This window comes from Homarus americanus, unplaced genomic scaffold (assembly GCF_018991925.1).
Source record: "Homarus americanus isolate GMGI-L3 unplaced genomic scaffold, GMGI_Hamer_2.0 scaffold12274, whole genome shotgun sequence".
Classification (NCBI taxonomy): domain Eukaryota; kingdom Metazoa; phylum Arthropoda; class Malacostraca; order Decapoda; family Nephropidae; genus Homarus; species Homarus americanus.
This window is the reverse complement of record NW_024722384.1, coordinates 329,867-353,490: the sequence shown is the minus strand read 5'-3', so window position 1 is coordinate 353,490 and position 23,624 is coordinate 329,867. Positions and strand designations below refer to the sequence as shown.

Here is a 23,624-nt window from a genome sequence, read left to right as displayed (position 1 = left end):
ACTCATAAAAAAATCAAAGCTTAGCATAATTAATAGCACTGACAGCACATAAAAGAGTATAATAAAAATATTGTCCATTTTGACAGAGTATCACTTATACCCATAAAAAAAAGCAGCAATCACTTTGTATACTCTACGTGCTGACATACTGTACACCCGACTCACATTCCTTTTCTTCTTTGCTATTACCTTTATCCACTTATCAACATCTTTCTGGCACCTACGAGAATATTCAGAGACATTCACCTTATGGTCACTATCGAAACAACTCGTGTTGCACATAAATTTTATCATCAAAAGGGTAAATTGAAGAGCACACACAAGCCATGCACAAGAGAACTTGTTTCGTACCTCAGATATCAATAATTGGTTGGAGGAATTACAGTACAACTTTCCTAATGCTTCTATTAAAAAAAAGCATCTTTTGAATTTTTTTATTGATGTTTCATAGCAATTACTGCAGTATTAGTACAGTATTTTGTATTACTGCATGTATTAATTAGTTTTGTTAGATAGGTTGGTTAGGGTGTTATTTTCTTATACACAGTTTGTATGGACAGTTTGCTGGGAAGGTGTCTTAAGAGTTAGGATCCCTCAGTGGCAAGCGTGTCAACAGTTTAGCCATAAAAATGGTGGCCTCTGTACATTGGCAAACTGTATTTACTCTGGGAACAAAAATTTAAATATACAAACATAGGAAAGTTATAATTCCTCTAACCATTTATTGTTACTCCATAGGTAAGAAACAAGATTTCTTCTACACAATATGTGACTGAGGAAATCTAATGATATTGAAAATTTAATATCTCGGTTATCCTTAATTTCCGGCAGAAATATCATAGAAGAAAAATGTCTTAGAATTGTCTAAACATTCCGAAATACATATTAAAAACAGCGAGAGAAAGACCGGTGTACTACTATAAATTCACCCAATTTTCCTATAGTGGGTCCTTCCCACTAGTCAGTTATCTAGACTATTATCAGTAGCTGGTTAACAGGGACCCTGTCATTAAGTGATACCAAAAACACACCACTCAAGAAAATATCTTGGTGTTACTCAGATTCCCTAAAATTTTACATTTTTTTCGGTAAAGGTGTAGAAAAGGGTGACCACCAGAAGGAATTGTCCGAATTGGTTGAAATGTTTTCTACACAATCATGATATTAAACACAAATATGATAACGATAATGCATAGAACCTGACCAAACATACCCAACCTATGGGTTTGTTAGGTCAGGTTCTATTAGGTTATATGCATTATTGTGTTAATTTATGTATTAAACAACTTACCTTAATATTGAGGTTGACATACATCAGTAATGGAGAGGAGGAAAACGTGGAAGCGTTCACCATTATTTAGGAAACGTCTCTTGAAAAGGGACTCAGCGAGATAAACAACAAAAATGGTGCCGGAAGGAGAATTGTGAAGCGGGATAGAGTAAATAAAAAAATCCTAACAAATTTAAAATCATAATAGAAAGTTGTCGTTTCTTTTAATAAACATTAAATCATCAAAACAACTAGCATAGCAAAAGTCAAGAAAATCAACAAACAACTTCTGGTGGTCACCCTTTTCTACACCTTTTAACCTTTTTTCTTCACACTCCTACTCAAGATACGTACAGTACAGTTCAGATGAACCATGCAGATAACTCTCCCTCTGTAGGGTTACATTATTAACCTAAAAATACGGTTCAGCAAGGCCAGTGTAAATTCGTCCAACGAACCTGAATAAAATTAAAAACCTCTTGTCACCAACCCGGTTCGTCACCAAAAACCCATTTCGTCACTAATATCAAATCCGTTTTGTCACCACTAACAGTCGCTAGTATTTGTGACAAATTGTAAGTTATTATTTTACACGAATAGTTACCGAGCACAAGCTAAAACCGTACACACAAAAAAAAATCATGACAAACAAGTCAGTCTCTGGAAGCTGTGGGATGAATAAAAAGAAAAATATCACAACTTCTAATTTCCTAATATAAGTTGCCAGTCTTCTTCCATGCTTGCATGAGTAAACTTTAGTCTTTCACATAATTATTGTTTAAGTGAGATGATTGCAGGAGTATTAAAAAGGTGTTTTTTATTATTGTCTATCCCATGCAACAGTTATTTTCGTGTATATATTGATGGGAATGAACGCGGTGACGAAACGGGTTGGTGACGTAATGGGCATACCCCAACTGGCTAAACAGGACGATGCATTATTTGTTTTGATGTTTATATTCTTACTATGCTGTTTGAACATAATAGTTTGCCTGAACATTTACACAGGATATGGAAGGCTCATATAGATACACCTATTCAGTGTTATGATAACTGCCTCTTCTGCCATCACCACAGCCATAAGTCATTAACTGTAGAGCTGGAGCCATTGACTGAATATAACAACGTGTGTCTAAGTATCCCAGACTTTAGAGTATTTACACCAAGAGGGAGAGAACTCTTGGCCGAGGCGACTAATATACTTTAAGGATATACACAGCTCGTTTGCTTCATTAAATACAAGTGAATATCAATCCATTACCGCATTAAAAGCTGCCCACATAATAAACTCTGCTGGTGGACATAACATAGTAAAATGATATAATACGAGGGCTGGAAGGACCAGGAAACAGTGTTCCCACACCCAACTCTGCCGAATGACCTCTACCTCTTATTACCTCCGTCATTTTAGCAACAACTGTAAATGTCAACCATTGAAAAACATCCCAACTTTATCCTCTTGCAGTCCTAATGTGTATTTAAGTAAATCACCTTCTAAAATGCATTGCATGGACTGATATAGAACTTTGTACGTCGTTATCCTATCTGTAAGATGGATGGGGTATAGGGTGCGACTCACTGCCTGTACCGAAGTTTGCGTCCTCCCTCTGGAAACCGAATCTCGTGCCAGTTTTTTCCTCATAAAGGGAAACTTGTCTCGTGGCCTCTTCAACGTCAAACCAATACCCAAAGTTGGGCTTGACGTCGTGCAATCCATCATCGTCGTGTAAATTGTCAGCCATCTTGGCTTGGTAACAGCGCGCAGCACCACAGCCTCAACAACACCAAGATGGAGGAGCAGCGTCAAGCGCACCTACACCCTTAACTCGCCCTATTCTACCGCCAATCTCTTATATATAATGCCAAATTCACCATATATAAAAATATAATATGTGATATAAGTACTATAATTGTACAGTCGCTTGATACAGAGTTTTACAATGCCATACGGTAATTTTGATTTATACACTGTGGCCATGAGCCTTTGGCAATACTGTAGTTTGCACAATGTTGCCAAGATCTTTTATTTACTATATACAGTACATCTAATACAGGAGTATACTTTATAACTCTAAATACTCAGAATAGGCAAACTGTACTACAAGTTTTGTCAATAAATTTGTTAAACTAAAAAAAACCTTCATATATTCATTAAATTTTCATCATTTGCATCATGGTTTTAATTTATATACAGTATATATATATATATATATATATATATATATATATATATATATATATATATATATATATATATATATATATATATATATATATATATATATATATATATATATAAGAATAGCCCAACATTCATTGGAAATGGAAGTGCTTACTACATTCCATGTAGCAATTGTTGTAATGGAAATTATGTAGGTCAGACTGGGAAAGCATTGCAACCTAGAATAAAACAGCACAAGTATAATATTAGAACAGCATCTGAAAGCAATGTACTTTTCGTTCATATAAGGAACAATAATCACATTCGCACCATTGGCAAGTACTGGGGAATTTAGCCAGAAAAATACGTATTCAGAATGAACAATAATAACAATATTGACATGACTGAGCTAAATGAGACCTTGAGATGTTAGTGGTAAGTGACAAGTAACGAGAGAGATAAAGTAAAGTAAGGGGTAACGTAAATGTGGTATTCTATTTAACTAACCTTACAGTTTGTTTTATATTTACCGCTTTATGATTGATTTTCTATATAACAATACACGTACAAAAATTAAAGCATAGTTAAATCTGTGAATATTTCCACACATTCAAATAACAAAATACATACTTTAAAAAACATATTATATTTACTGGATCACTATTATATATTTTAGAGAAAATTTATATCAGATTTACAATAGTTTCTTATATAATTGTTTACGTGTGATAATCAATCCAGCGGTGACACGACAGACGCTCTCTCTCTCTCTCACCAGATTGTGATAATTCTTTCTCGTCTTTTATCACTAACTAAAGCCATTCCTAAAATATTGTTAGTATGATGGACACAGTTTTGGGATTTTCGGTCCATATGGTAAGTTTGGTGATCGATAATGGTAGTTATGTTCCCTATCAGTGTTGTAATTCACCCGTGTAAGAAGAATGGTAATTATTCAGTAATATTGTAATATAAGTTCACATTGATTTAGGTGTTCATAGTAATTATAGGTATAGGTATTTTAAATATGGTATATTGTAATCTGTTTAATCAAGTATAAACCCGCGGATATGGTACCAAATATAGCCGGAATGAAGTCAAATAATGGTCCTAGATGAATAAATCGGACTGCGAATCACTTCTCGACTAGTATTTGGTGTCACAAAGTCACAAAAAATTGGTAAACTTACTTTAATCTGAGTTAATAGATCGCGTGCATGTAGCGACGGAGCGAAGAATTACCCAAATGTAGTCGTAATGAAGTCAAATGATGGTCGTACAAGCGTAATTCGGGCTGTGAATCACTTCTCGATTATTATTTGGTGTCATAAAGTCAAAAAAAATTGGTAAACTTAATTTAATCTGAGTTGTGTTGGGTTAGGTTAGGTTAGAATAGATTAGGTTAGGTAAGGTACATGCACTTGATCTATTAACTCAGATTGAATTAAGTTTACCAATTTTTTTTGACTTCATGACGCCAAATACTAGTCGAGGTTAGGTTAGGTTAGGTACATGCACTCGATCTATTAACTCAGATTAAATTAAGTTTACCAATTTTTTGTGACTGTGACACCAAATACTTGTCGAGAAGTGATTGGCAGTCCGATTTATTCATCTAGGACCATTATTTGACTTCATTCCGGCTATATTTGGCTACATTTGGGTAATTAGTCGGACCCTGCACAGATAGTTGTTGTAGCTACTGTACCTAATGGACATAAACTTAGGGTTTCTTTTGAGTACACTGATTGGGAAAATTGTTGGCAGAAAAACACAATTGAAAGAAAATAATTGTGATATTTTAACCTACAAGAGTATTGTCAATGTAAATTACTTTTAGTACAATATGTAAAAAAAAAAGTATGTAACCACAAAAGAGGATAAAGGTAAAAAGTAAAACAAAGATCTCAGATTTTTTACAACATATGGTATGTGAACTGCAGAACATGTAAACTGATTTACACTACAAAACTGAGAGAATATGGTTACATCAGCCAGAATTCTTTGTTTAGTAATTGTATAGTTCATATATTTTTTATTTCAGGACTTTGAGGGACAAAAACTGGCTGAGAGACTGTTTCAGATCATTGTGGTTACATTTGGTGTAAGTAAAAATTCCTTTTTAGTCCAGGATAACATATTGTATCATGAATGCTGTAAAATTTCAGGAAAAAAATTTTCTTACTTAAATTGATTGAACAGTATACGGGGGTAGTTGTTAAAATTATAAATACGCTTCTATACTGATCGGGTATTTGTCAAGTAAGATGCGGCATAATCAATCATAAATACTTATCGGTAGATTTAATAGCTATACAGGTAGTAAAATGATAAGACTAGATATGTACTTACTTTCAGGCTGTAGGTTGGCTGTATGGGTACTACGTGCAAGACTTCTTTATGACTGTCCTCACCCTTGGTGCCGGCTTTGTGTTAGCGTGCTTGGTTAGTATTATTACACTCGTTTAGTAAAATACAGTACAGTACGTGTTTTTGTTGGTACAATCTCGGTAAAGAGTCTTTTCTGATCTATCTCGTAAATGTAAGATTTACTGTATATGCTTGTGTATTTCGTGTAATCCAACTCTTGATTTTTTTTGGGTGAAAAGGCCCGATTTCTTCATATACCTCATGTATAATCCCACCCTAGCTTTTGAGAAATACAGTACTAGGTATAATCCTAGACATATTTTGTAGCAAGTTCACTGTATCCCAGTACTGTACTGTAGTCTAGCATGTTGCTTTGGTAGTGTTTCTTCCAATGAGTATGAAGATAATTGAAAGATTCATTCTAATAATGATACATTTTTGTACTTTCAGTTGTATAACAGTAATTACTGGAAGGGTATCTGAAAAGTCTATGTTATTTGAGTTGTGGTTTGAGGGAAGAATTCATTTACTTTACAGTATTAGATATATAACCATTGAAATTTGAGCTTGTGTACCTGTGTGGAAGATCAGCAGAGCAACAACAACAAAAAACATAATACTGCTTACCTATTGTGGCCTGGCATAAATAAATAAATGAAAACATTGAGTGAGTTCCCTTTTGTGGGCGGTGGGGCACCCAAGGAATTTACCTGGTGAAGTTCATCATGTTGAGTTTTGTCTGTTAGGAGTCCATGGAATTATTAACTTAGTACGTTGAGTTATATTTTGGAAGCTGTAACTAAACTTTTTTTTTTCATTTTGGCACATTGTATTACCTAACCCAGTTGGAAAAGGAAATACAATGTAACTTGTTAGAAAACAAAAACTGAGAAAGTTGAAGGATCTTGTCATGTGATGAGACTGATTACTGGGAATGAAAAGGCACTTCTAACTATTAGATTATACACTGAATTATATACTTAAGTTAGAGGTTAAATGACACAAGATGCTAAGTTGCACATCAAAATATATTAAGAAATTCTTAATGACTCGAATAATTCTTCAGGTAACGTTGCCTCCCTGGCCAGTCTACCGACGATACCCCCTTAAGTGGGCTCCTCCTCAAGATGCTGCTTCTGCCTCAACCTCTGGCGCTGAAAATACATCAGGCAAGAAGAAGAAAAAATAGGTGTCTAAGTAAAGTAGTTTGTTTTCTAAAGGATAAATAAATTTGTATTGGAAAATCACAAATTTTTATACATTTCAGAAACAATAAAATTATTGTTTAAAGTAACCAAGAAAATTTTTCTTTTGATGCTATACAACAAACTTATTTTAATCATTTAGTTTTGTAGGTCATACATAACACTAATTACTTAACTTCATTAGAATCTGCTGCAAATACATCTGGTTCCGACACAAGTGATCAGATGACAATGATGTTTATCACAAGGAAGTAACAGCAACAAAGCTCTGTTAGCTTAAGAACATCCAGTGTTGTAACCCTTTTTTCTCTGTCATATAATACACAATCTTCATTCATGACTTGTATTTTCACTGTGGTAATGGTGGGTATTGGAGCTGCATGTGTTTTGTATTAAAATACTGAAATTAAATTGCGTTTGTGTTTCTTACTACAGTTCTTAAAAGAGGGTTTATCTCACTCCTTAGTGCCCTCTTCTCCAAGTGGTTAGCCCGGATATAAGAGACTCCAAATCTCAGTCACTACGTACAGGGTGTCTCAAAAGATTTATTAACACTACCTTACAGATTTTTGTGGCAAATGTGTTGTGGGACACCTTGCACATCAGCTAGTGAGGACAAGCAACAAATGGGGTTGGTACCCTGAGTGGGTCCTACCTTTCAGTGAGGGTAGTTGTTAAGGGGGGGGGGGGTGGTTGAACAATCTCCTTCAAGATTCTTCGAACACTGCTGGAGACAGCTGGCAACTCAAGGCCGTTTGTTAACTATAGTACGTTGTAAAAATTATGAAATGTAAAAGTGATCAGTGATTGGTTACTTAGTTCCCTGTTGCTTAATTTTATGGTCGGGCTTTGTTGTTTTGTATTATATTATACTACGTACTATAGTAAACAAATGGCCTTGAGTTGTCAGCTGTCTCCAGCATTGTTTGAAGAATCTTAAATGAGACTGTACATCAAGTTTTTGTGTGTGAAAAAGTCTCTAATGCTGTATTAGTTAAACTTATTTTATTTTATTTTTTTTTTTTACTCTGGCAAAAATTAAATTATTAATGGTGTTACCTTTTGTGTAAATACTGACCTCCTGTAACAACAGCAGAATGTAGTTAAAGACACGGTTTGATGTTATGTTTAATCACCACAACAAAAATTACAAGAGAGTCAAGTCAGTTCATTTGGTAAGCCTAACAATCACGATTACTCAAAGAAATAATTACTCTGAACTTGTGACTTTATTTTCACATTTCCAAAAATTTTGACTAACCTTTGTACCAAATATAAGTTCCCTGGAGAACATGTATAACTCAAACGATTATACCTGTAGTGACCTGCCATCTCCACATTGTGTTTTGGCGACAAGTCACTGGACACACTGATTATGGACGAGCTTTATCTACCAATCTACAATTCTGAATTTGCCATTTTAAATGCAAAAACTCCAAAATAAAATATACAAGAGAAATGGTCTTAATAATATATAAAATATTGTCAACATGCACATCAAGTGTATAAATATGTGTACAGTGGAGGAATATATGTTGCCTTACTATAAACTACAAACAATTACACACGGGCACAAACACTACTCCATTATGTATAAAAGAAACTACAATATTCTTTATTTCTCTTTAGAGTACAGCCCCCCAAGTTTGCGGATTTTTACTTCGCGGTTCTCAGTTATTTGCGGATGACACCATGAATGTACCCAAGAATGTCTGTGGGTAGTTTTAAAGTTGCCGGCATTTTCGTGGCTGGGACAGTAATTTCCTTTACCTATATTGTAAATGTGTGTGTGTGTAGACACACACAAAACACATACAAATAAATAATAATTGGAAAATCCCCTCACAAATACAGTAAGTCCGCGCTTAACGTTTCGGTACTACGTCGCTAAACTTTAGAGACCCAAAATTCGTTTAATGTCCCCGTGATCCAATACTATGTCATTTTGCGTCGTCACAGACTACATTTTACAGTGCATCACCATCTCTCGTCTGGCCGTGCTATGCTCTCTCGGCTTGGCCAGTTTCAGTGACTCGCCACCCTCCTCCTCCTCCTCCTCCCCTCCCGCCTCCTCTGCTTCACTACCCACCACACACTCGCTCTACCACCTCTGCCCATTGGCGAGTACCAATACAAACTTAGTACAGTAGTTGTATATGTATGCATAATTTTATACAGAAATGGCAATGATTTTATGTATATGTAATGGGGCAAAGGGAGGCTCAGGAATGTAACTCCTGTATCTTATCTATTTCTTAAAGGGTAAAATTGATCCGTATAACGTTGCATTTTTAGGAACGTAACCTCAATGTTAAGCGAGGACTTACTGTAATCAGAAACAATTTATTAAAAATGTGACAGTCTACCCTCAACTCCATCCTCTATTACAGTACAGTACTGTACTGTACTTTATTAATAGAGCACGGACTTGAGGGTAGACTCGCATTTTTAATAAATTTGTTTCAGATTATTTGTGAGGGGATTTTCCAATTATTATTTATTTGTATGTGTTATGTGTGTGTCTACACACACACATAACACATACAAAACTACAGGTAAAAGAAATAACTGTCCTAAGAGCAAACACATAAAGGAGATATACATTACTTTGTACACAAGTAAAAATGTTATTCGCGGATTTGGCAATTTGCAGAATCTAAACCCAGCGAATTTGTGTGTGTGGGGGGGGGGAGGTACATTTAAATAATTTTTAATGACATTATTTGGTCTTGTACTGTACTGTATAAAGTATAATAACGAAAAACTACATCACTATTAAATTAATAATAATAGAAAAGGGAAATTCTTCACTGAATCTACGATATAGTAATTTGTAACATTATACAGTAATGCATACCGTAATAGCCCCCTAAAAAGTACCGGTAATTCGTACACCTGTACTGTACAATGAATGGTATTTAAAAAAAATTTCTTATAGATTTTAAAGGGGAATACATACTACTACAGTATGTACACTTGCTACAAAAAGTATCTTCAAAACTTTTTGCTAGACAATATGACACAATGGACGAAAGACTAACAATCCTACCGAAACAAAAGGAGTCGCAGTGTTCATTTTGACATCCATCGGAACCCACCTTGCATATACTTTCTGTAGCAAGTGTACAAGTCAATAATTCAACTACCCCTGAACAGTATTTTCAAGATCTTTGTCCCAATGTACAGACAACAAAATAATTGTAACATCGCATTCTGTACTTCTCATTCTGGAACACGGGATGAAATGTTTAGAAAATGCGGGTTTACCAAACTGAAACCTACCATGAGTGGCTGAGGTACAGTATTTGCTAATTCCCATTTCCATCGGACCCAAGATGTGCAATAATTATTTTTTCTTGACTGCACAGAGTAGGTAGTTCATTAAAGACACTATGGACACTATGTTGCTTCAAATTACTAAGTACAGTACAGTATAGTGTACTTCTCCTAAACTAGTTCAGTTGAAGCACAGTGATTATGATCAGAAAGTTGAGCTAAAAGTTATATATACAGTAAAGCTTCAATAAATAGGAAATAGCTTTAATGTGGCTGGTTTTTCTCAGTCCTGAATAATTTACTACATATATAAATTCATTAAATTAATGGCTAATGTAGACATCTTTTAATCAGGAATGCGGATTTTTTTTGTCCCAAATACCACACATCCCAGTGATCTGGATGCCAGACTGCTTTAAGTTATGTACTAAAACTTATCGAGAGGGTTATGGTTATGACAGTGCTGCCTCATGGCACACCAGACGGCACATCAGAGTCCAGGCATGACTACTGGTAACATGAAGGTGAATTATGATCATCAACTGGGTTCAAGAATGAAGAGTACAGTTCAGCCGTGGTCAACTATAATTGTATGGATATTTGCCTTTGTCTTAAAATATGATTTACACATTTAAAAGAATCCTAATTGTAGGATTTGTTTATTTTCTTCCATACAGTATTCAATAAAGTGGACATCTTGCTATAGTGGACACTTTGCCTGAGTTCCATTTGTCTTGATTGCCAAGGTTACAATATACAGCATTTGAAAGAAACAAGATAAAATTACAAATAACAGATAAAAAATTATGATTACAGGGGTATTTACATTCTACTTTTGAAAACTTTCAAGTTTCAGAAACAAAATTTTTTTTCAAAACTTTTGTTGCCTACTGTGGAACACTTGTGACTGAATGTTAGTCAACCCACAGAGCCTGAATAAAATATCACTGCATTCAGTAAGTAATACGAGGTCCGACACAAAAAAAAAAGACTGATGCTGTAACTCTTTTCATTTACCCAAATTAAGAAAATCAACTGTGATCGCCTTCAAAGTACTTCCTTTCTGAGTTGACACACAGCTGGATATGACGCTGCCACAGTTCAAAGCAATTCGCAGATCATGTTCTGTAAGGCTGTTGAGGAGCTCCTTCGTTTTTGCTTTCACCTCTTCTACCGACAAAAAATTGGTTCCTTTGAGCACGGACTTCATCTTTGGGAAGAGGTAGAAGTTGGAGGGAGCCAGGTCTGACAAATAGGGTGGGTGCTCAAGCACAATGATGTTTTTATTGGCTAAAAGCTGCCTCACAGACAGCATTTTTGGAACCATTTTTGCACAAACCTTTGTCATGTTCAATTCTTCTGTTAGAATGTGTCGAACACTTTCCCTGTCTAAATTAACTTTCTCAGCTATTGCTCGAACACCCAACCTACGTTTTTTTTTTTTTAATCACATCTTGCACTTTTTCAATGTTGTTATCGGTAACTACTGTGCGTGGACTGCCTGGGCGGTCATCATCTTTCACGGTTTCTCTGCCTTCCAAAAATCGTTTGTGCCATTCAAAAACGCGTGCATGAGACATGCAATCTTCACCGTAAGCCTCAGTCAATAATTTAAAAGTTTCCGTCACAGATTTCTTAAGTTTGACGAGAAACGTGATGCTAACTCGTTGCTCAGTTTTGCAGTCCGACATTTTCCGACCGAGCGTAAGAACACGTCTATACTTCAACACACGTCCACTTGTACCGAGTGAAGCGATCGAGTTGAGCCTTGTCACAGTGTGATAGGTTAGAACATGTTCAATAACCATCTGTTTGTCCCTCTCCTCCCACTCTTGGTTCCCGAGTTATAGGGTCAGTCTCATTATCTTTGTGTCGGACCTCATACAAATTAAAATGAAAATTAATGAGTAAAAGTACAGTTTAATCTTTTCTTTTTGATGTACTTAAAAAAAGTTCCTTATATTCAAAATACATAAGTAAAAGTATTTCTCCAAAATCTACCTAAATAGAGAAACAAAGTACAGTACTGATACTTTATTACTGTACTATGAATGACTATATATACACTATAGACATATACATACAGTGACTGATGTGTTTCTTTAAAGTTGTGCATATGTTTCCCTGGTTAAATAAAAGAAAAGATAAACCCCAAAACCTTGCTTTCTACTATTGTCCATGCACAGGTGCTTCTTATTACACAGGTTGCTTAATGGTGTTAATAAATCACCTTGGTTTGCATAAATGAGTCATGGATGGGGGTATCTTCAGTTCCCAGTAATCAGCCTGTATTATGTGAGCCTCGTGACTTTAGAGGAGAGCACTACACACATCAGTTATACATTCAACACATCTTATATGGGGCAGCAATATGTTTATTCCTGCAATGCATCATATATCAGTTGGACTTGTGGAGTTTCTTGTAAGAGACCAAACTTTGTACAATGATAGTAGACTTGTTGACTTGGGAGACTTCATTAAATGAAAAGTTTCCCATACAACTTGGGAAATACCATGTTATTTGCAAATTATAAATCCTACTTGTCTAGTCATTAAGGATAATGAACTTTCTTTGTTCCACATACAAAATCCTCAAAGAATTTTCTAAAATTTTGCTGGCACAAACTGTCTATTGCTGAACTTTCGAAAACAGAAAAACTGCTACAGTACACATACAGTATTGTTAATAAGTGACACTAAAATTTGACACTGAAACGTTTGGCTACAATATAAAGTTTAAGATAGCTAAACAAACACACACAAAACATGGGTGACATTCTCCATTGGCTAGACCTGACCATGGAATGAAAACATTACTTAAATATATGCTGCTATGGTTTGATAACTGTTCACCAACACATAAGTACAGTATTAATATACGCACTATAATATTATTTGTGAGTATAGGGGTACAGTAATTTAGAAATGAGATGCAGTAAACATTAATATGTTTTACCTCCACATGAGGAATGTTTTTATTACATATTAGTCCACCACCAGTTTTGTCTTGGTCACATTTGTTCAACACCAAAGGGACAGTACTTCAGTGTGTCTGACTTGCCGGTTTAATATAAACTACTGTACAGTGCTATTCATGCTATTTCATAATATAATATCTCCTTAATTTCAGTGAACTGAAATAAAGTCACAGGGAAAATAGTCACAACAAAATGACACAATTTTGGCTAGGAAAAAAGTCACATTTTATCTTAAAACTGCAGCAACAACAAATTTGGTTAGGTTGGGTTAGGTTAGACTTTGAATATTTTCTAACTACCGTACTGTAGACCAGGCCTAACATAGTCCTCATCTGTCTCTAGATTATACAATGACTTTTTTCCTCCAACTTCTTTTTGAATGACGAAGTTTACCATTAGATGTGAAAAATAATCTCATCTATATCTTACAAACTTCCTTTTGCTATATACAGTGAATATATATACAGTACCAAGTTGACTCATAAATAACAGCCTCACTACATTATTGTAGAAGGGGAAACACATCTTTTTACAATAACTATAATGAATGAATGGCAGTATATGAGTCTTGTGTTGGTTCTGACTCTAGCTGGTGTGTGTATAAGTGGCAAAAGGCTTTGAGGAGTGCAAAAACACACACAGTCATTCCCTAATATTGACCTATTTCTATATGTAAGGAATGTAATGGGTCTGGGTTCCTGTGGTAGAAGAGTGTCTACTTTCTGACAGAAAGGTATGAATATACTTAATGATTACTGCCAAAGTACAAGTTCTGAATGAACAAGCTATGCAGACAAAACTTCCACCTTTTGGTCCATGTGCTGTAGGACATGACGAGACAAGTAGCTCTTTGTGGTAAATCGTTTCCCACAATCCTCACACCCAAACCTTTTCAAGCCTGTGTGAACAACACCATGGCTGATAAGATTATACTTCCTAACAAATTTTTTGCCACATTCCTGACATTCAAACTTTTTCTCACCAGAGTGAGTTAGTTGATGGGAATTAAGGTCACACTTTCTAAGGAACCTTTTCTCACACACTTCACATTTAAATCTTTTCCAACCAATGTGAATAAGACTATGATTGTTGAGGGACTGCTTTCTTACAAACTTCTTCCCACATTTATCACATTCATATTTTTCCACTCCTGCATGACTCAGCTTGTGGGAATCAAGGTGACTCTTCCTGATGAACTTTTTCCCACATTCCTCGCATTCGTACTTTTTAACACCTGTGTGAATTACCAAATGCAAGTTAAGTGAACTCCTATGGGCAAAGGGTTTCCCACATATTACACATGAATATTTCTTCTCGCCAGTGTGAATAGTCTTGTGAACAGTGAGGTAACTGAGCCGTGTAAACATCTTCCCACATTCCTCACATTCAAATTTGTATGTATTCTCATTATCTGGTCTCTCTCCTGTGTGGAGACGCATGTGGGTTTTCAAGGTGCTCTTCTGAGTGAACAGCTTCCCACATTCCATACATTCAAAATTTTTCTCACCTGTGTGAATCAGTAAGTGGTCATGAAGGCTGCTCTTCCTAGTGAACTGTCTGCCACATATATCACATTTAGCCTTTTTCTCCTTGGTGTGAGTAACCTCATGCATGCTGAGGTGGTTCTTCCTCATGAACTTTTTCCCACATTCCCCACATTCAAACTTTTTCTCACCTGTGTGACTTAATTTATGTCTGCTTAGGTTTCCCTTCCTAATAAACTTGCCACATTGGTCACACTCTGCACAGTCTACTCTATCCTCTGGGTCGTCTACAAGTTCTGGTATATCCATCTTAAGAATACCGTATCTTCAAGATCCTAAACAATCATCAGAGAAAATGACAAATGACCTGTGTGGATTATCTTTATCTGAGAAATACACTGAACATCTCACCTGTTACTGAAAAGACAACCAAGTGAATGATTACGAATAACCTAAATGTTTATCGCTGTTCCAAGATCATGTGAATAATGTCTATCACTGGACATAATATCTAAACATCACACAACTTTACCACAATGTTATTACAAAATATTCTTACAAGCCTGAGTCGAATTAGGAGGAGTAGAAAGGTGTTCAATATGCTCAGGAGAGAAGTTCAGTGATACCTTTATGGAAATATAACTATGGTACGTGCAGACTGTCGCAGGAGATGTGCCATAATATAACCAAATATTTAATGGTTTGAATGACTTTTCTTCTGGCTTGGCCTTCTTGAGAATTCAGTCCCTAAAAAAGGCAGCGGAGATTAGATAGTTATCTCTTTTTAAAATCTAAATGATATAACAATCAAAGCAGTATATTTTATCACAACATAACACAAACATTTGTTGATTTTATTGTAAAATCCATGAATTATGAAAAAACTGAGAAAGCAAGGACACTTTCCATAAATATTGCATGGGTAAATTTTTTCTTAAGATTCATAATCGCTTTGGATATTCAAACTACCAGTATGTTTTTCCGATGGTTTTTGATGTGTTTTGAAAGATTTTGACCTTCACTTCTGTCGCAAATAGCTCGTTGAGATATCACCCCAATACTCCTAACAATCGAAAGGGATCCCCAGTGGGAACCAGAAGTTTAAGGTTAAGAGATTCACAAAAATGTGTGATTTGCAACACAAATGATGGTAGAAATCATGCAAAACACATAAAAATCATTGGAAAAAACACAGTTTGGATATTAAAAAAAAAGAAAAAAAGTAACCCAAATAGATTTAACACAAGCTAACAAATGCTTCTCTTCTCTAAAAATACAGGCGAGCTACAATTAGCACAGTTCACAAGGAATGGCAACACACCATGTGAATGTAAAAAATAGATACTTTTTCTATTTTCATCATAAAACTGGCCAACAATTACAAACGTGCTGATAACAGGCCATGATTTAAACTAATTACAGTGGCAGTTCACCCACGCTCTTATCAGCGCAGGCACAATCCGCCAATGCAATCATTGGTTAAAGTGAAAGTGGCAATGTATCAGCGCAGCATGATTGGAAAATTCAATAGCCTGAGGCGATGAAACTAAATCAACAGACAATCTTTTTACTAAGAAGAAGCGAATGTATGACTGAACAGGTGCAAAAAAAGCTCAATGGTCAGAGCAATTGTTTCACCTTTAGATTGCTAATGGAGGATCAATCAATCAGAGTGCCTTCCCCATATCTGAGGGTTGGCGACCACAGACCTCACTCTACACGTTCTTGGGCAGATAGTGAAAGCTAATTAAACTAATTAAACAAACAATTAAAATTTGAGGTAATACTGTAGCAGACACCAGGAGTTGTTCGATTTCATTATTTTTTCCGCAGATGTTCTTTGAATGATAGTAATAAAAACGATACAACTTATTATTTTAATTACTAGTATTTATTTTATTATTTTTTAGTTATTTTCTAAGATCATAAATCACCTGTAGTAGGTAGGATATGAAGGATGAGGGATATTTCAGGGTAAAAGACAGTGGAAAACTGATTATATGATACTAAAATGATATCTCCACATGCTTTATATGGGAAGAAATTAATTATTTTCTATAAATATTTAGCTGAAAAATCTGCCGTATTGGTGCGTGTTGTCGTCTGTTGCTTACACTCAGACTGAGCACCCGAGCATACTCTCACATCCACAAAAAATGTAAAATTACACCATGCTGCTTCAAGAAAGTTGCTTTTATCGGTACCAGAAATCAAAGTAAGTACTTTCTGTTTAATATGGTAGGGAGTCTGCCCCTTGGCTAGGAAGTAAGGTAAGATTAGATAGGTTTCTTTAGTTGGTTAGGTCAGGTTAGCTTAGGTTCTGTGCATTGTTGTATTATATTTATTACTTACTACTGTATTATGCAAGGTTAATATTAACGACTGACCTGCCAATTTTTTTTTTTTAATTATCAAAGTGATTACGGATCATAAGAAAAATAAGGTTAATATTCGTCCAATGACTGTCCGCACATTTCAATATTCAATTCACAGCCATAAAGACTAGACAAACCAAACAAACGAGTAAATAGCATTTCCGGTGTAAATCAATATTAGCGGAGTATCTCACAAATTTCTAGGCTTAAGTTTCTGCACCAGCCATGTTGCCAGAGTCACTTTTCTCCTCCTCCTCTTTGCGACATGACAATCAATGATCTTCAAGTATTGTCATGTGACAATGGCTGGCCAATCATTTTGAAGCAGCCATTCTGAAGGCTGAAGCAGCCATTTTGAAGGTTCTTGATGGTGTGCAAAAAGTGCTCTCTCTCTCTCTTATCTAGCTGTTATTCTGCTAGTTTATCGGAACAATAGTAAAGCAATCCTAATACTACAAGATCACGGTGTCCTACTAACATCAAGACTGTGTCCTGCGTGTGGAAATTGTTTATTTTAAAAAAGACAAAACTTCGTTTGTCTGTAACCATAAGCATACCAGATTGCCCAACTGTATCCTCCACCACAGTAGCAGGTAAGCTCCTAAAAATGGTAAGGTTAAGTTAGGTTAGGTTAGAGTTTTTTGGGGTGTTTTATGGTGTGTTTTACTCAAACCTGAGTGCCATTTTGGTGCAAAGTAGCAGTCTCAAAAGCAGCTAATTTGCACCAAAAATGAAGATCAAATTTGAGTAAAATGTACCATAATACACACACACACACACACACACACACACACACACAAAAATTGTATCAAAACCTGAGGATAGCCAATAAACGAATACTTTATAAAAAATAATACTATTGTATGTAAATTAACAAGAGAATTACCGGTATCATTTTACTTTAGGACATAGCGCACCCAAAAGTTATAAACTACTGAAACATTTATATCTCACTATTCTGAGCATTTTGAACCCCATATATACATGATTTTACATAGTTTTCAGTATTTGAGGAGATTTATTGGCGCATCACACATGCGCAATAGACTGACGTCATCCAGTCATGACCAATGATGTATCGATATCATCATGCAAATTTTTTTCGACCAATCACATTTGATTTTTTTCAAAGAAAGCAGCCTGGGTAATTTTATTTAGGAGTCTCACAATGGCCGTGGTGGAAGTTGGTTGTCATTTGTGCTCCTACGATTATTTTAAGTTTATTGCCGAGTTTTACGAGAAAGACGATCATTCTATCCAATTCTTATGTATCCCTGGTACTTCCACTTCTAACTAAGGTATTGTACTTTCGGACATGGCGCGCCCCAAAGTTTTTAACTACTGAAACATTTAGGTTAGTTTAAGCTAGGCCTACTGGGGGTTCGGGGGTGGAGCCCCCGTCTAGGGGTTAGGTTAGATGACTTTTCGTTTTCTCAGCCACCCAAAACCCTGATTTCCCCCTTTATTGTTGGGGGGGGGCAAAAAACGATCAATTTCCGCCAAAAATGAAGGTCAGATTCGTTTAAAACACACCAAAAAACACTGGAAAAACATATTGGGTCAACTCCTAGAGACTCATGTCCTAAAGTAAAAATTTACCGAATTACAATCGGAACAGAAAAGTGATGTTTGGTTTCATTGGAGAGAATAGTGAAGGCACAGAGGCCATGGCCCACTTGCTGTTCTAACAGTAATTAAGATACAACAGGAAAAGTGCATCTTAAAATGAATTTTACTGTACAAGAGGAGAACACTGATCGATATATCAGTAAACTAACTAACAGGCCCACAGATAAAATTTCTCCTCGAAATTATATGTTCAAGAAATTTTTAGGATAACTGTAACAGGGGATAATGAGAAAATGCCTCAAGCACTTCAACTTTCCTCAAACTTCATTCACCTGATCCGTTCACTTATGAACCACCAGCTACCTCCCGTAACTGTAGACTTAGTAGTGAAGCAGAAAATTGAGATCCAAGTTATGTTAACGAGTGAAAGTTCCTTCACCCCGACTATTTGTTTACCATACAATTAATCTTTAACCAAGGCGAGGAATGATGGGATTTAACTGTGTTTAAAGGCGTGATGTTGGCCCCTGGCTCGCCATCTCTTGACTGTATGCACTACTACAAACCCGTATCAAAAGGACCTAGTTTTCTTTGATCACCTGCAAATTAGCCTCTAGTTTATTTCACCTGTAGTCTGTAATTTGAATGCATTAGTAGTTTATCTCACTCTTTGTAATAATTAAGGATGTGGAACAGCAGGGCAGTGACCCACCAATATGGTGCATCTCAAAGTCAGAAGTGTCTATCGATATTGTAGATTTATTATTATTTTATTAGCCCTCCAACAGTAAATAATGACCCTCGTGGATTTAAGATTCTAAAAACATTATTGGGCTGTCCTTGGTTAACCAATTTACTGTTTACTGCTGTTGGTATACCTGTACTACCTATGTACAGTATATTGTGCTGTATGCCTGCACTATACACAATGCATAACTGCATTGTCTATGTACAGTACATTGTATACATACACTCTGTACATACAGTACATTGTTTGTGTACTTGCATTGCCTAGGACAGCATAATTTTTTTTGTATATATACTGTTTATGTACATGTATACCTACACTGTCTATGTACAATGTGTTTTTACCTACACTATGTGCATTGTTTGTGTACCTGTACATAATGAAAGTAAATAATATAAGCAGGGTGTAGCAGATCACAACCATGAAATGAAAGTGTCAACTGTTATATAAAGACAGGAGACATCTGGCCTCACACACACACTCCGCCTTGATTGATTACTATGACGTCAGGAGCTGGCAGAAGCAATATACCCTGCTCTTAAAAACCGTGACAGTTAAAATGACCATCAGCGCTTTATTCTGAGCCTTCTGACGCTTACACTTACATGGAAGACATCCGGTAAAAATTAATAATATACTTTCATCTCGTATAACTGTTTATTAACAACTATACATATTAGATGACAATAATAGATTTTACTGAAATGCAATAAATCACAAAATTGACTAACTGATCAAAGAGAAACTCATCGGTAAACATGCGGCCTCTCACAACATAAAAAGATAATATATTAATTTTTATTTAGTTAGAAAGCAGATTAGAGAATAGAGAGAAGCTACATAAACTTTGATAGGAAGGAAAAATAAAAAAAATTGAGGGAAGAAAAGACTCGGGGAAGGAATTGATTTTGTTTTTGGAAGGTCATAAAGACGATGGAGTCAACAATGGGAAACGGAAAATATTGACTTTATCTCTTAACTGTAGGACAAGTTTTGAACACCTGAGCTTAAACATATAAAGAGCTTCAGGTGTGTTGGGGAGATATATGTACAGTATATGCCTTTAACAAATCTTGATTTTTGGATGTGTTTAAGGCGGTGTTTTAAAGTTGATATCACTGATTTTTTTAGTTAATAACCATAGAATAACTATCACCTTGAAGGAAACACACACACACACACACACACACACACACACACACACACACACACACACACACACACACACACACATACACACACACACACACACACACACACACACACACACGTCATAATTATTACAGTTCTGTTCTCATTAACAGTTAATGAGGTAAAGTTGTTAATTACACCCCCACTTAATTAAGATTATTCCCGTACTTAGTTACAGGTACTCATATACACACTTTTATACCAATTAAATAGGTAAGTGGACAATGTGGATGAAATATATTACTTAAACGTCAACTTATGCACTTAAACTTACTATCAGGAGTAAGTATATACACTTTACACTTGCTAAGTATAGTAGGTTAAATCGTCAATAATGATAAACTTCGTTACCCAGGCCTCTACTTATACTTTATCAACACCCGTCAATATGTAAAGTTTTACAGCTGGTAAGTGGTCAGTTTAAGTGGCTGGTATAATAGACGCTAGGATCATAAAGTGTCGGAAGCTGTTTAATTAGAGGTGGTGATTCTCCTGGGAAATTAAAGGAGCCGGTTTCCGTACACTTTGTAGAGACGTAAACAGAACGCAGTAGAGTTTCTTATTGTCTGCACAACAACAGCAATACACTCTCCAGTTATGAAACTATGCACCCAGGTTATGGAACTATGCACTCAAGTTATGGAACCACGCTTTTGAGTTTAGGAACCATTCACTCGAGTTACAGACCCTTTTACTCAAGTTACGGAATCACGCACTCGAGTTAAGATGCACTCGGGTTACAGAATTACATACTCAATTCACAAAACCACACACTCAGCTTACAGAACTTGATACACCATTATTGCTGAAACTATATACACTATTTTACATTAAAACTGTATCCTTTCTCTTGTCTGTAGTAACAAGGAATATTTTACACCTGCGCCCTCTAGCAAACATGACCACTCTCCTCTCCATCCCTTCCTCCTGGTTTAGTGGTGCTCGGGGCTACCTCGATACTTGAGTAAACTTTCGTTCTTATATTTTCTTACACAATTTGACCTGGATAATGTGAACGTGTGTGTGTGTGTGTAATAATAATAGTAATAATAATAATAATAATAAACGGTTTATTAATAGAGTTGCAGCCGGTGGCTGAAAATATACAGACTAACATTTGATTTAGACATAATGATATAATATGCATTGAATACATTTACAGGGCTGTACAGTACATAAATCAGGAGTTGTTTATTATTTTAACAATAGATGGGATGGTGCTGTTCTTATATCTATCAGTGCGAGGTGGGTGGGGGGTTGCCGGTGGCAGGTGGCGATGACGAGGGTGGTGCATTAGTTGGCTGCCAAACCTTTCCAGTGCTTGGTGGTGGAGGTCACTGAGGGATGGCATTTCCAGGGTGGAGAGAGCGTTGGTGTAGCCGGAGTATTCTGCGCCGAGCATGATTCTGCAGGCCCTTTTCTGTACCTTCTCTAGCTGACGTTGTTGGGTGGAGTTGAGAGAAGACGACCAGGCTGGTGACGCATACGTTAGTTTGGGGAGAATAAAGGCGTTGTAGATGGTCCTCAGCTCTGGCGTGGGTGTCCCAAGTGACCTTAGTAGTCGTAGCATGTCTTGACTGCGTTATTTACATGTGTGTGTGTAGACCTTTGCATACACACACACACAGATGATCTCCGTCTAAGGTTGTCATGGAGAGGCCTGGAGTCGTTTCCTCACTTAAGTCAACACCAGAGATGCACGAGTGTCCCTTAATCGTTCTTGTCGATGATTGGTGTATAAACAAATAATGACTACGAGGCTATAGATATTATTTAAAGTAATAACATTTAATATCAACAACTCGTTTAAGTGGAATTTGAATTAACATGAAATCTTGCAGCGTAATTAATGATCATTGAATTTATCAGGTCTATATGATTAATTTCTACAAATGAAAAGTAATAATTAACGTGAGGTACAATTTTCACTTCCCGCAACTGATCGTCCGAGAATTGTTTAAATGGATTTGTAGTTACCGGAATGTTTTATCCTTAATAATTATACGAGAATCCTTATTATTATTTCCTCTCTAATAGGATTTTAGTTATGTAAAAATAACAAATCACTGATATACAGGGTGGTCGAAAAGTCCCTAAGCACCTGTAGTAATAACCATTACACGTGTTCCTTGTTATGTCTACATTGTTTACCTTTTGTAGTTACAGTATATATTGTAAATGGTTATAGTAAATGTTGGAAGTGGATATCATTTCCAACATTTACTGTAAGTAGGTATATAACAATGCAGGTATAACAAGGGATAACTAAACTGTTAATTATTACAGGTGCACAGGAACTTTTCGACCACCCTGTCTAATGTTATATCCTCCCAGTATACAAAACATTGTATTTGTTTGAGTGGAATTATGATAACTTTTAGTCTGTGATGTTGATGACTTTTACCTTCCACCTGTAGGTCTTTCACTCACTCAAGGGGCGGGAGACACAGGTGCCAAGGCTGGTGTGGGAATTGATGACCAAGGAACGACCCCCAAGATGAAACAAAAGTCGACTAATTTATCCCTTAATCTGAATAATCCCAACTTTGGAATTCACCTCCTCGCTTTTCTTGAAGGAATAACGAGTGAGTATTTATCTCATTACCCGAAAAATTACGTACTTTTGGAATCCAGGCTATCATCATACGGGGACGGACATCTAAAAAATAAAACAAGTAATTCGTTATCCCCAAATCCGAAAAAAATCCCTCATTTAGGTGTATACTCATGGATGAAGCAACAAGTAGGGTTATTATCCCTGACTAACGTTCACTTGTACAATAACTTAGCAGATTTATCAGTCACAAGAACCAGATAAAGAATAGGACTTAACTTGATACATTGTTCACTGGGTGTAATTTGAGCATAAGAACAGTTAATTGGGACTCTCTATACTGGATGACTTAACTACGTTGTGCAATGATTACACACTCGTTAGCCTCTACTGATCCATATGTGGGAGAGAAGGAAGAGGACGAAGAGAACAAGAAGACGAAA

At 36.0% G+C, this 23,624-nt stretch overlaps 2 protein-coding genes across 2 annotated transcripts in view; one reads left to right on the top strand and one right to left on the bottom strand.

Annotated features, from left to right (window-relative positions):
* Window positions 1-19,172, bottom strand: part of LOC121862733 (zinc finger protein 91-like) — a 29,514-nt gene extending 10,342 nt beyond the window's left edge. Inside the window, exons 1-5 of the mRNA XM_042361050.1 lie at window positions 19,021-19,172; window positions 14,047-15,491; window positions 12,719-12,783; window positions 11,300-11,641; window positions 2,850-3,047 (exon numbers count right to left, since the gene is read on the bottom strand). Coding sequence (XP_042216984.1) covers window positions 2,850-3,047; window positions 11,300-11,641; window positions 12,719-12,783; window positions 14,047-15,053 — 1,612 coding nt within the window. The 5' untranslated portion in view covers window positions 15,054-15,491; window positions 19,021-19,172. The remainder of the gene's footprint in view (window positions 1-2,849; window positions 3,048-11,299; window positions 11,642-12,718; window positions 12,784-14,046; window positions 15,492-19,020) is intronic.
* LOC121862728 (signal peptidase complex subunit 1-like) lies at window positions 4,148-7,417 on the top strand. The gene is made up of 4 exons (XM_042361044.1): window positions 4,148-4,307; window positions 5,476-5,535; window positions 5,790-5,876; window positions 6,868-7,417. The coding sequence occupies exons 1-4, from the start codon at window positions 4,272-4,274 to the stop codon at window positions 6,988-6,990; spliced, it is 306 nt and encodes a 101-aa protein (XP_042216978.1). The 5' UTR covers window positions 4,148-4,271; the 3' UTR covers window positions 6,991-7,417.
* Window positions 19,173-23,624: the final 4,452 nt, after the last annotated feature.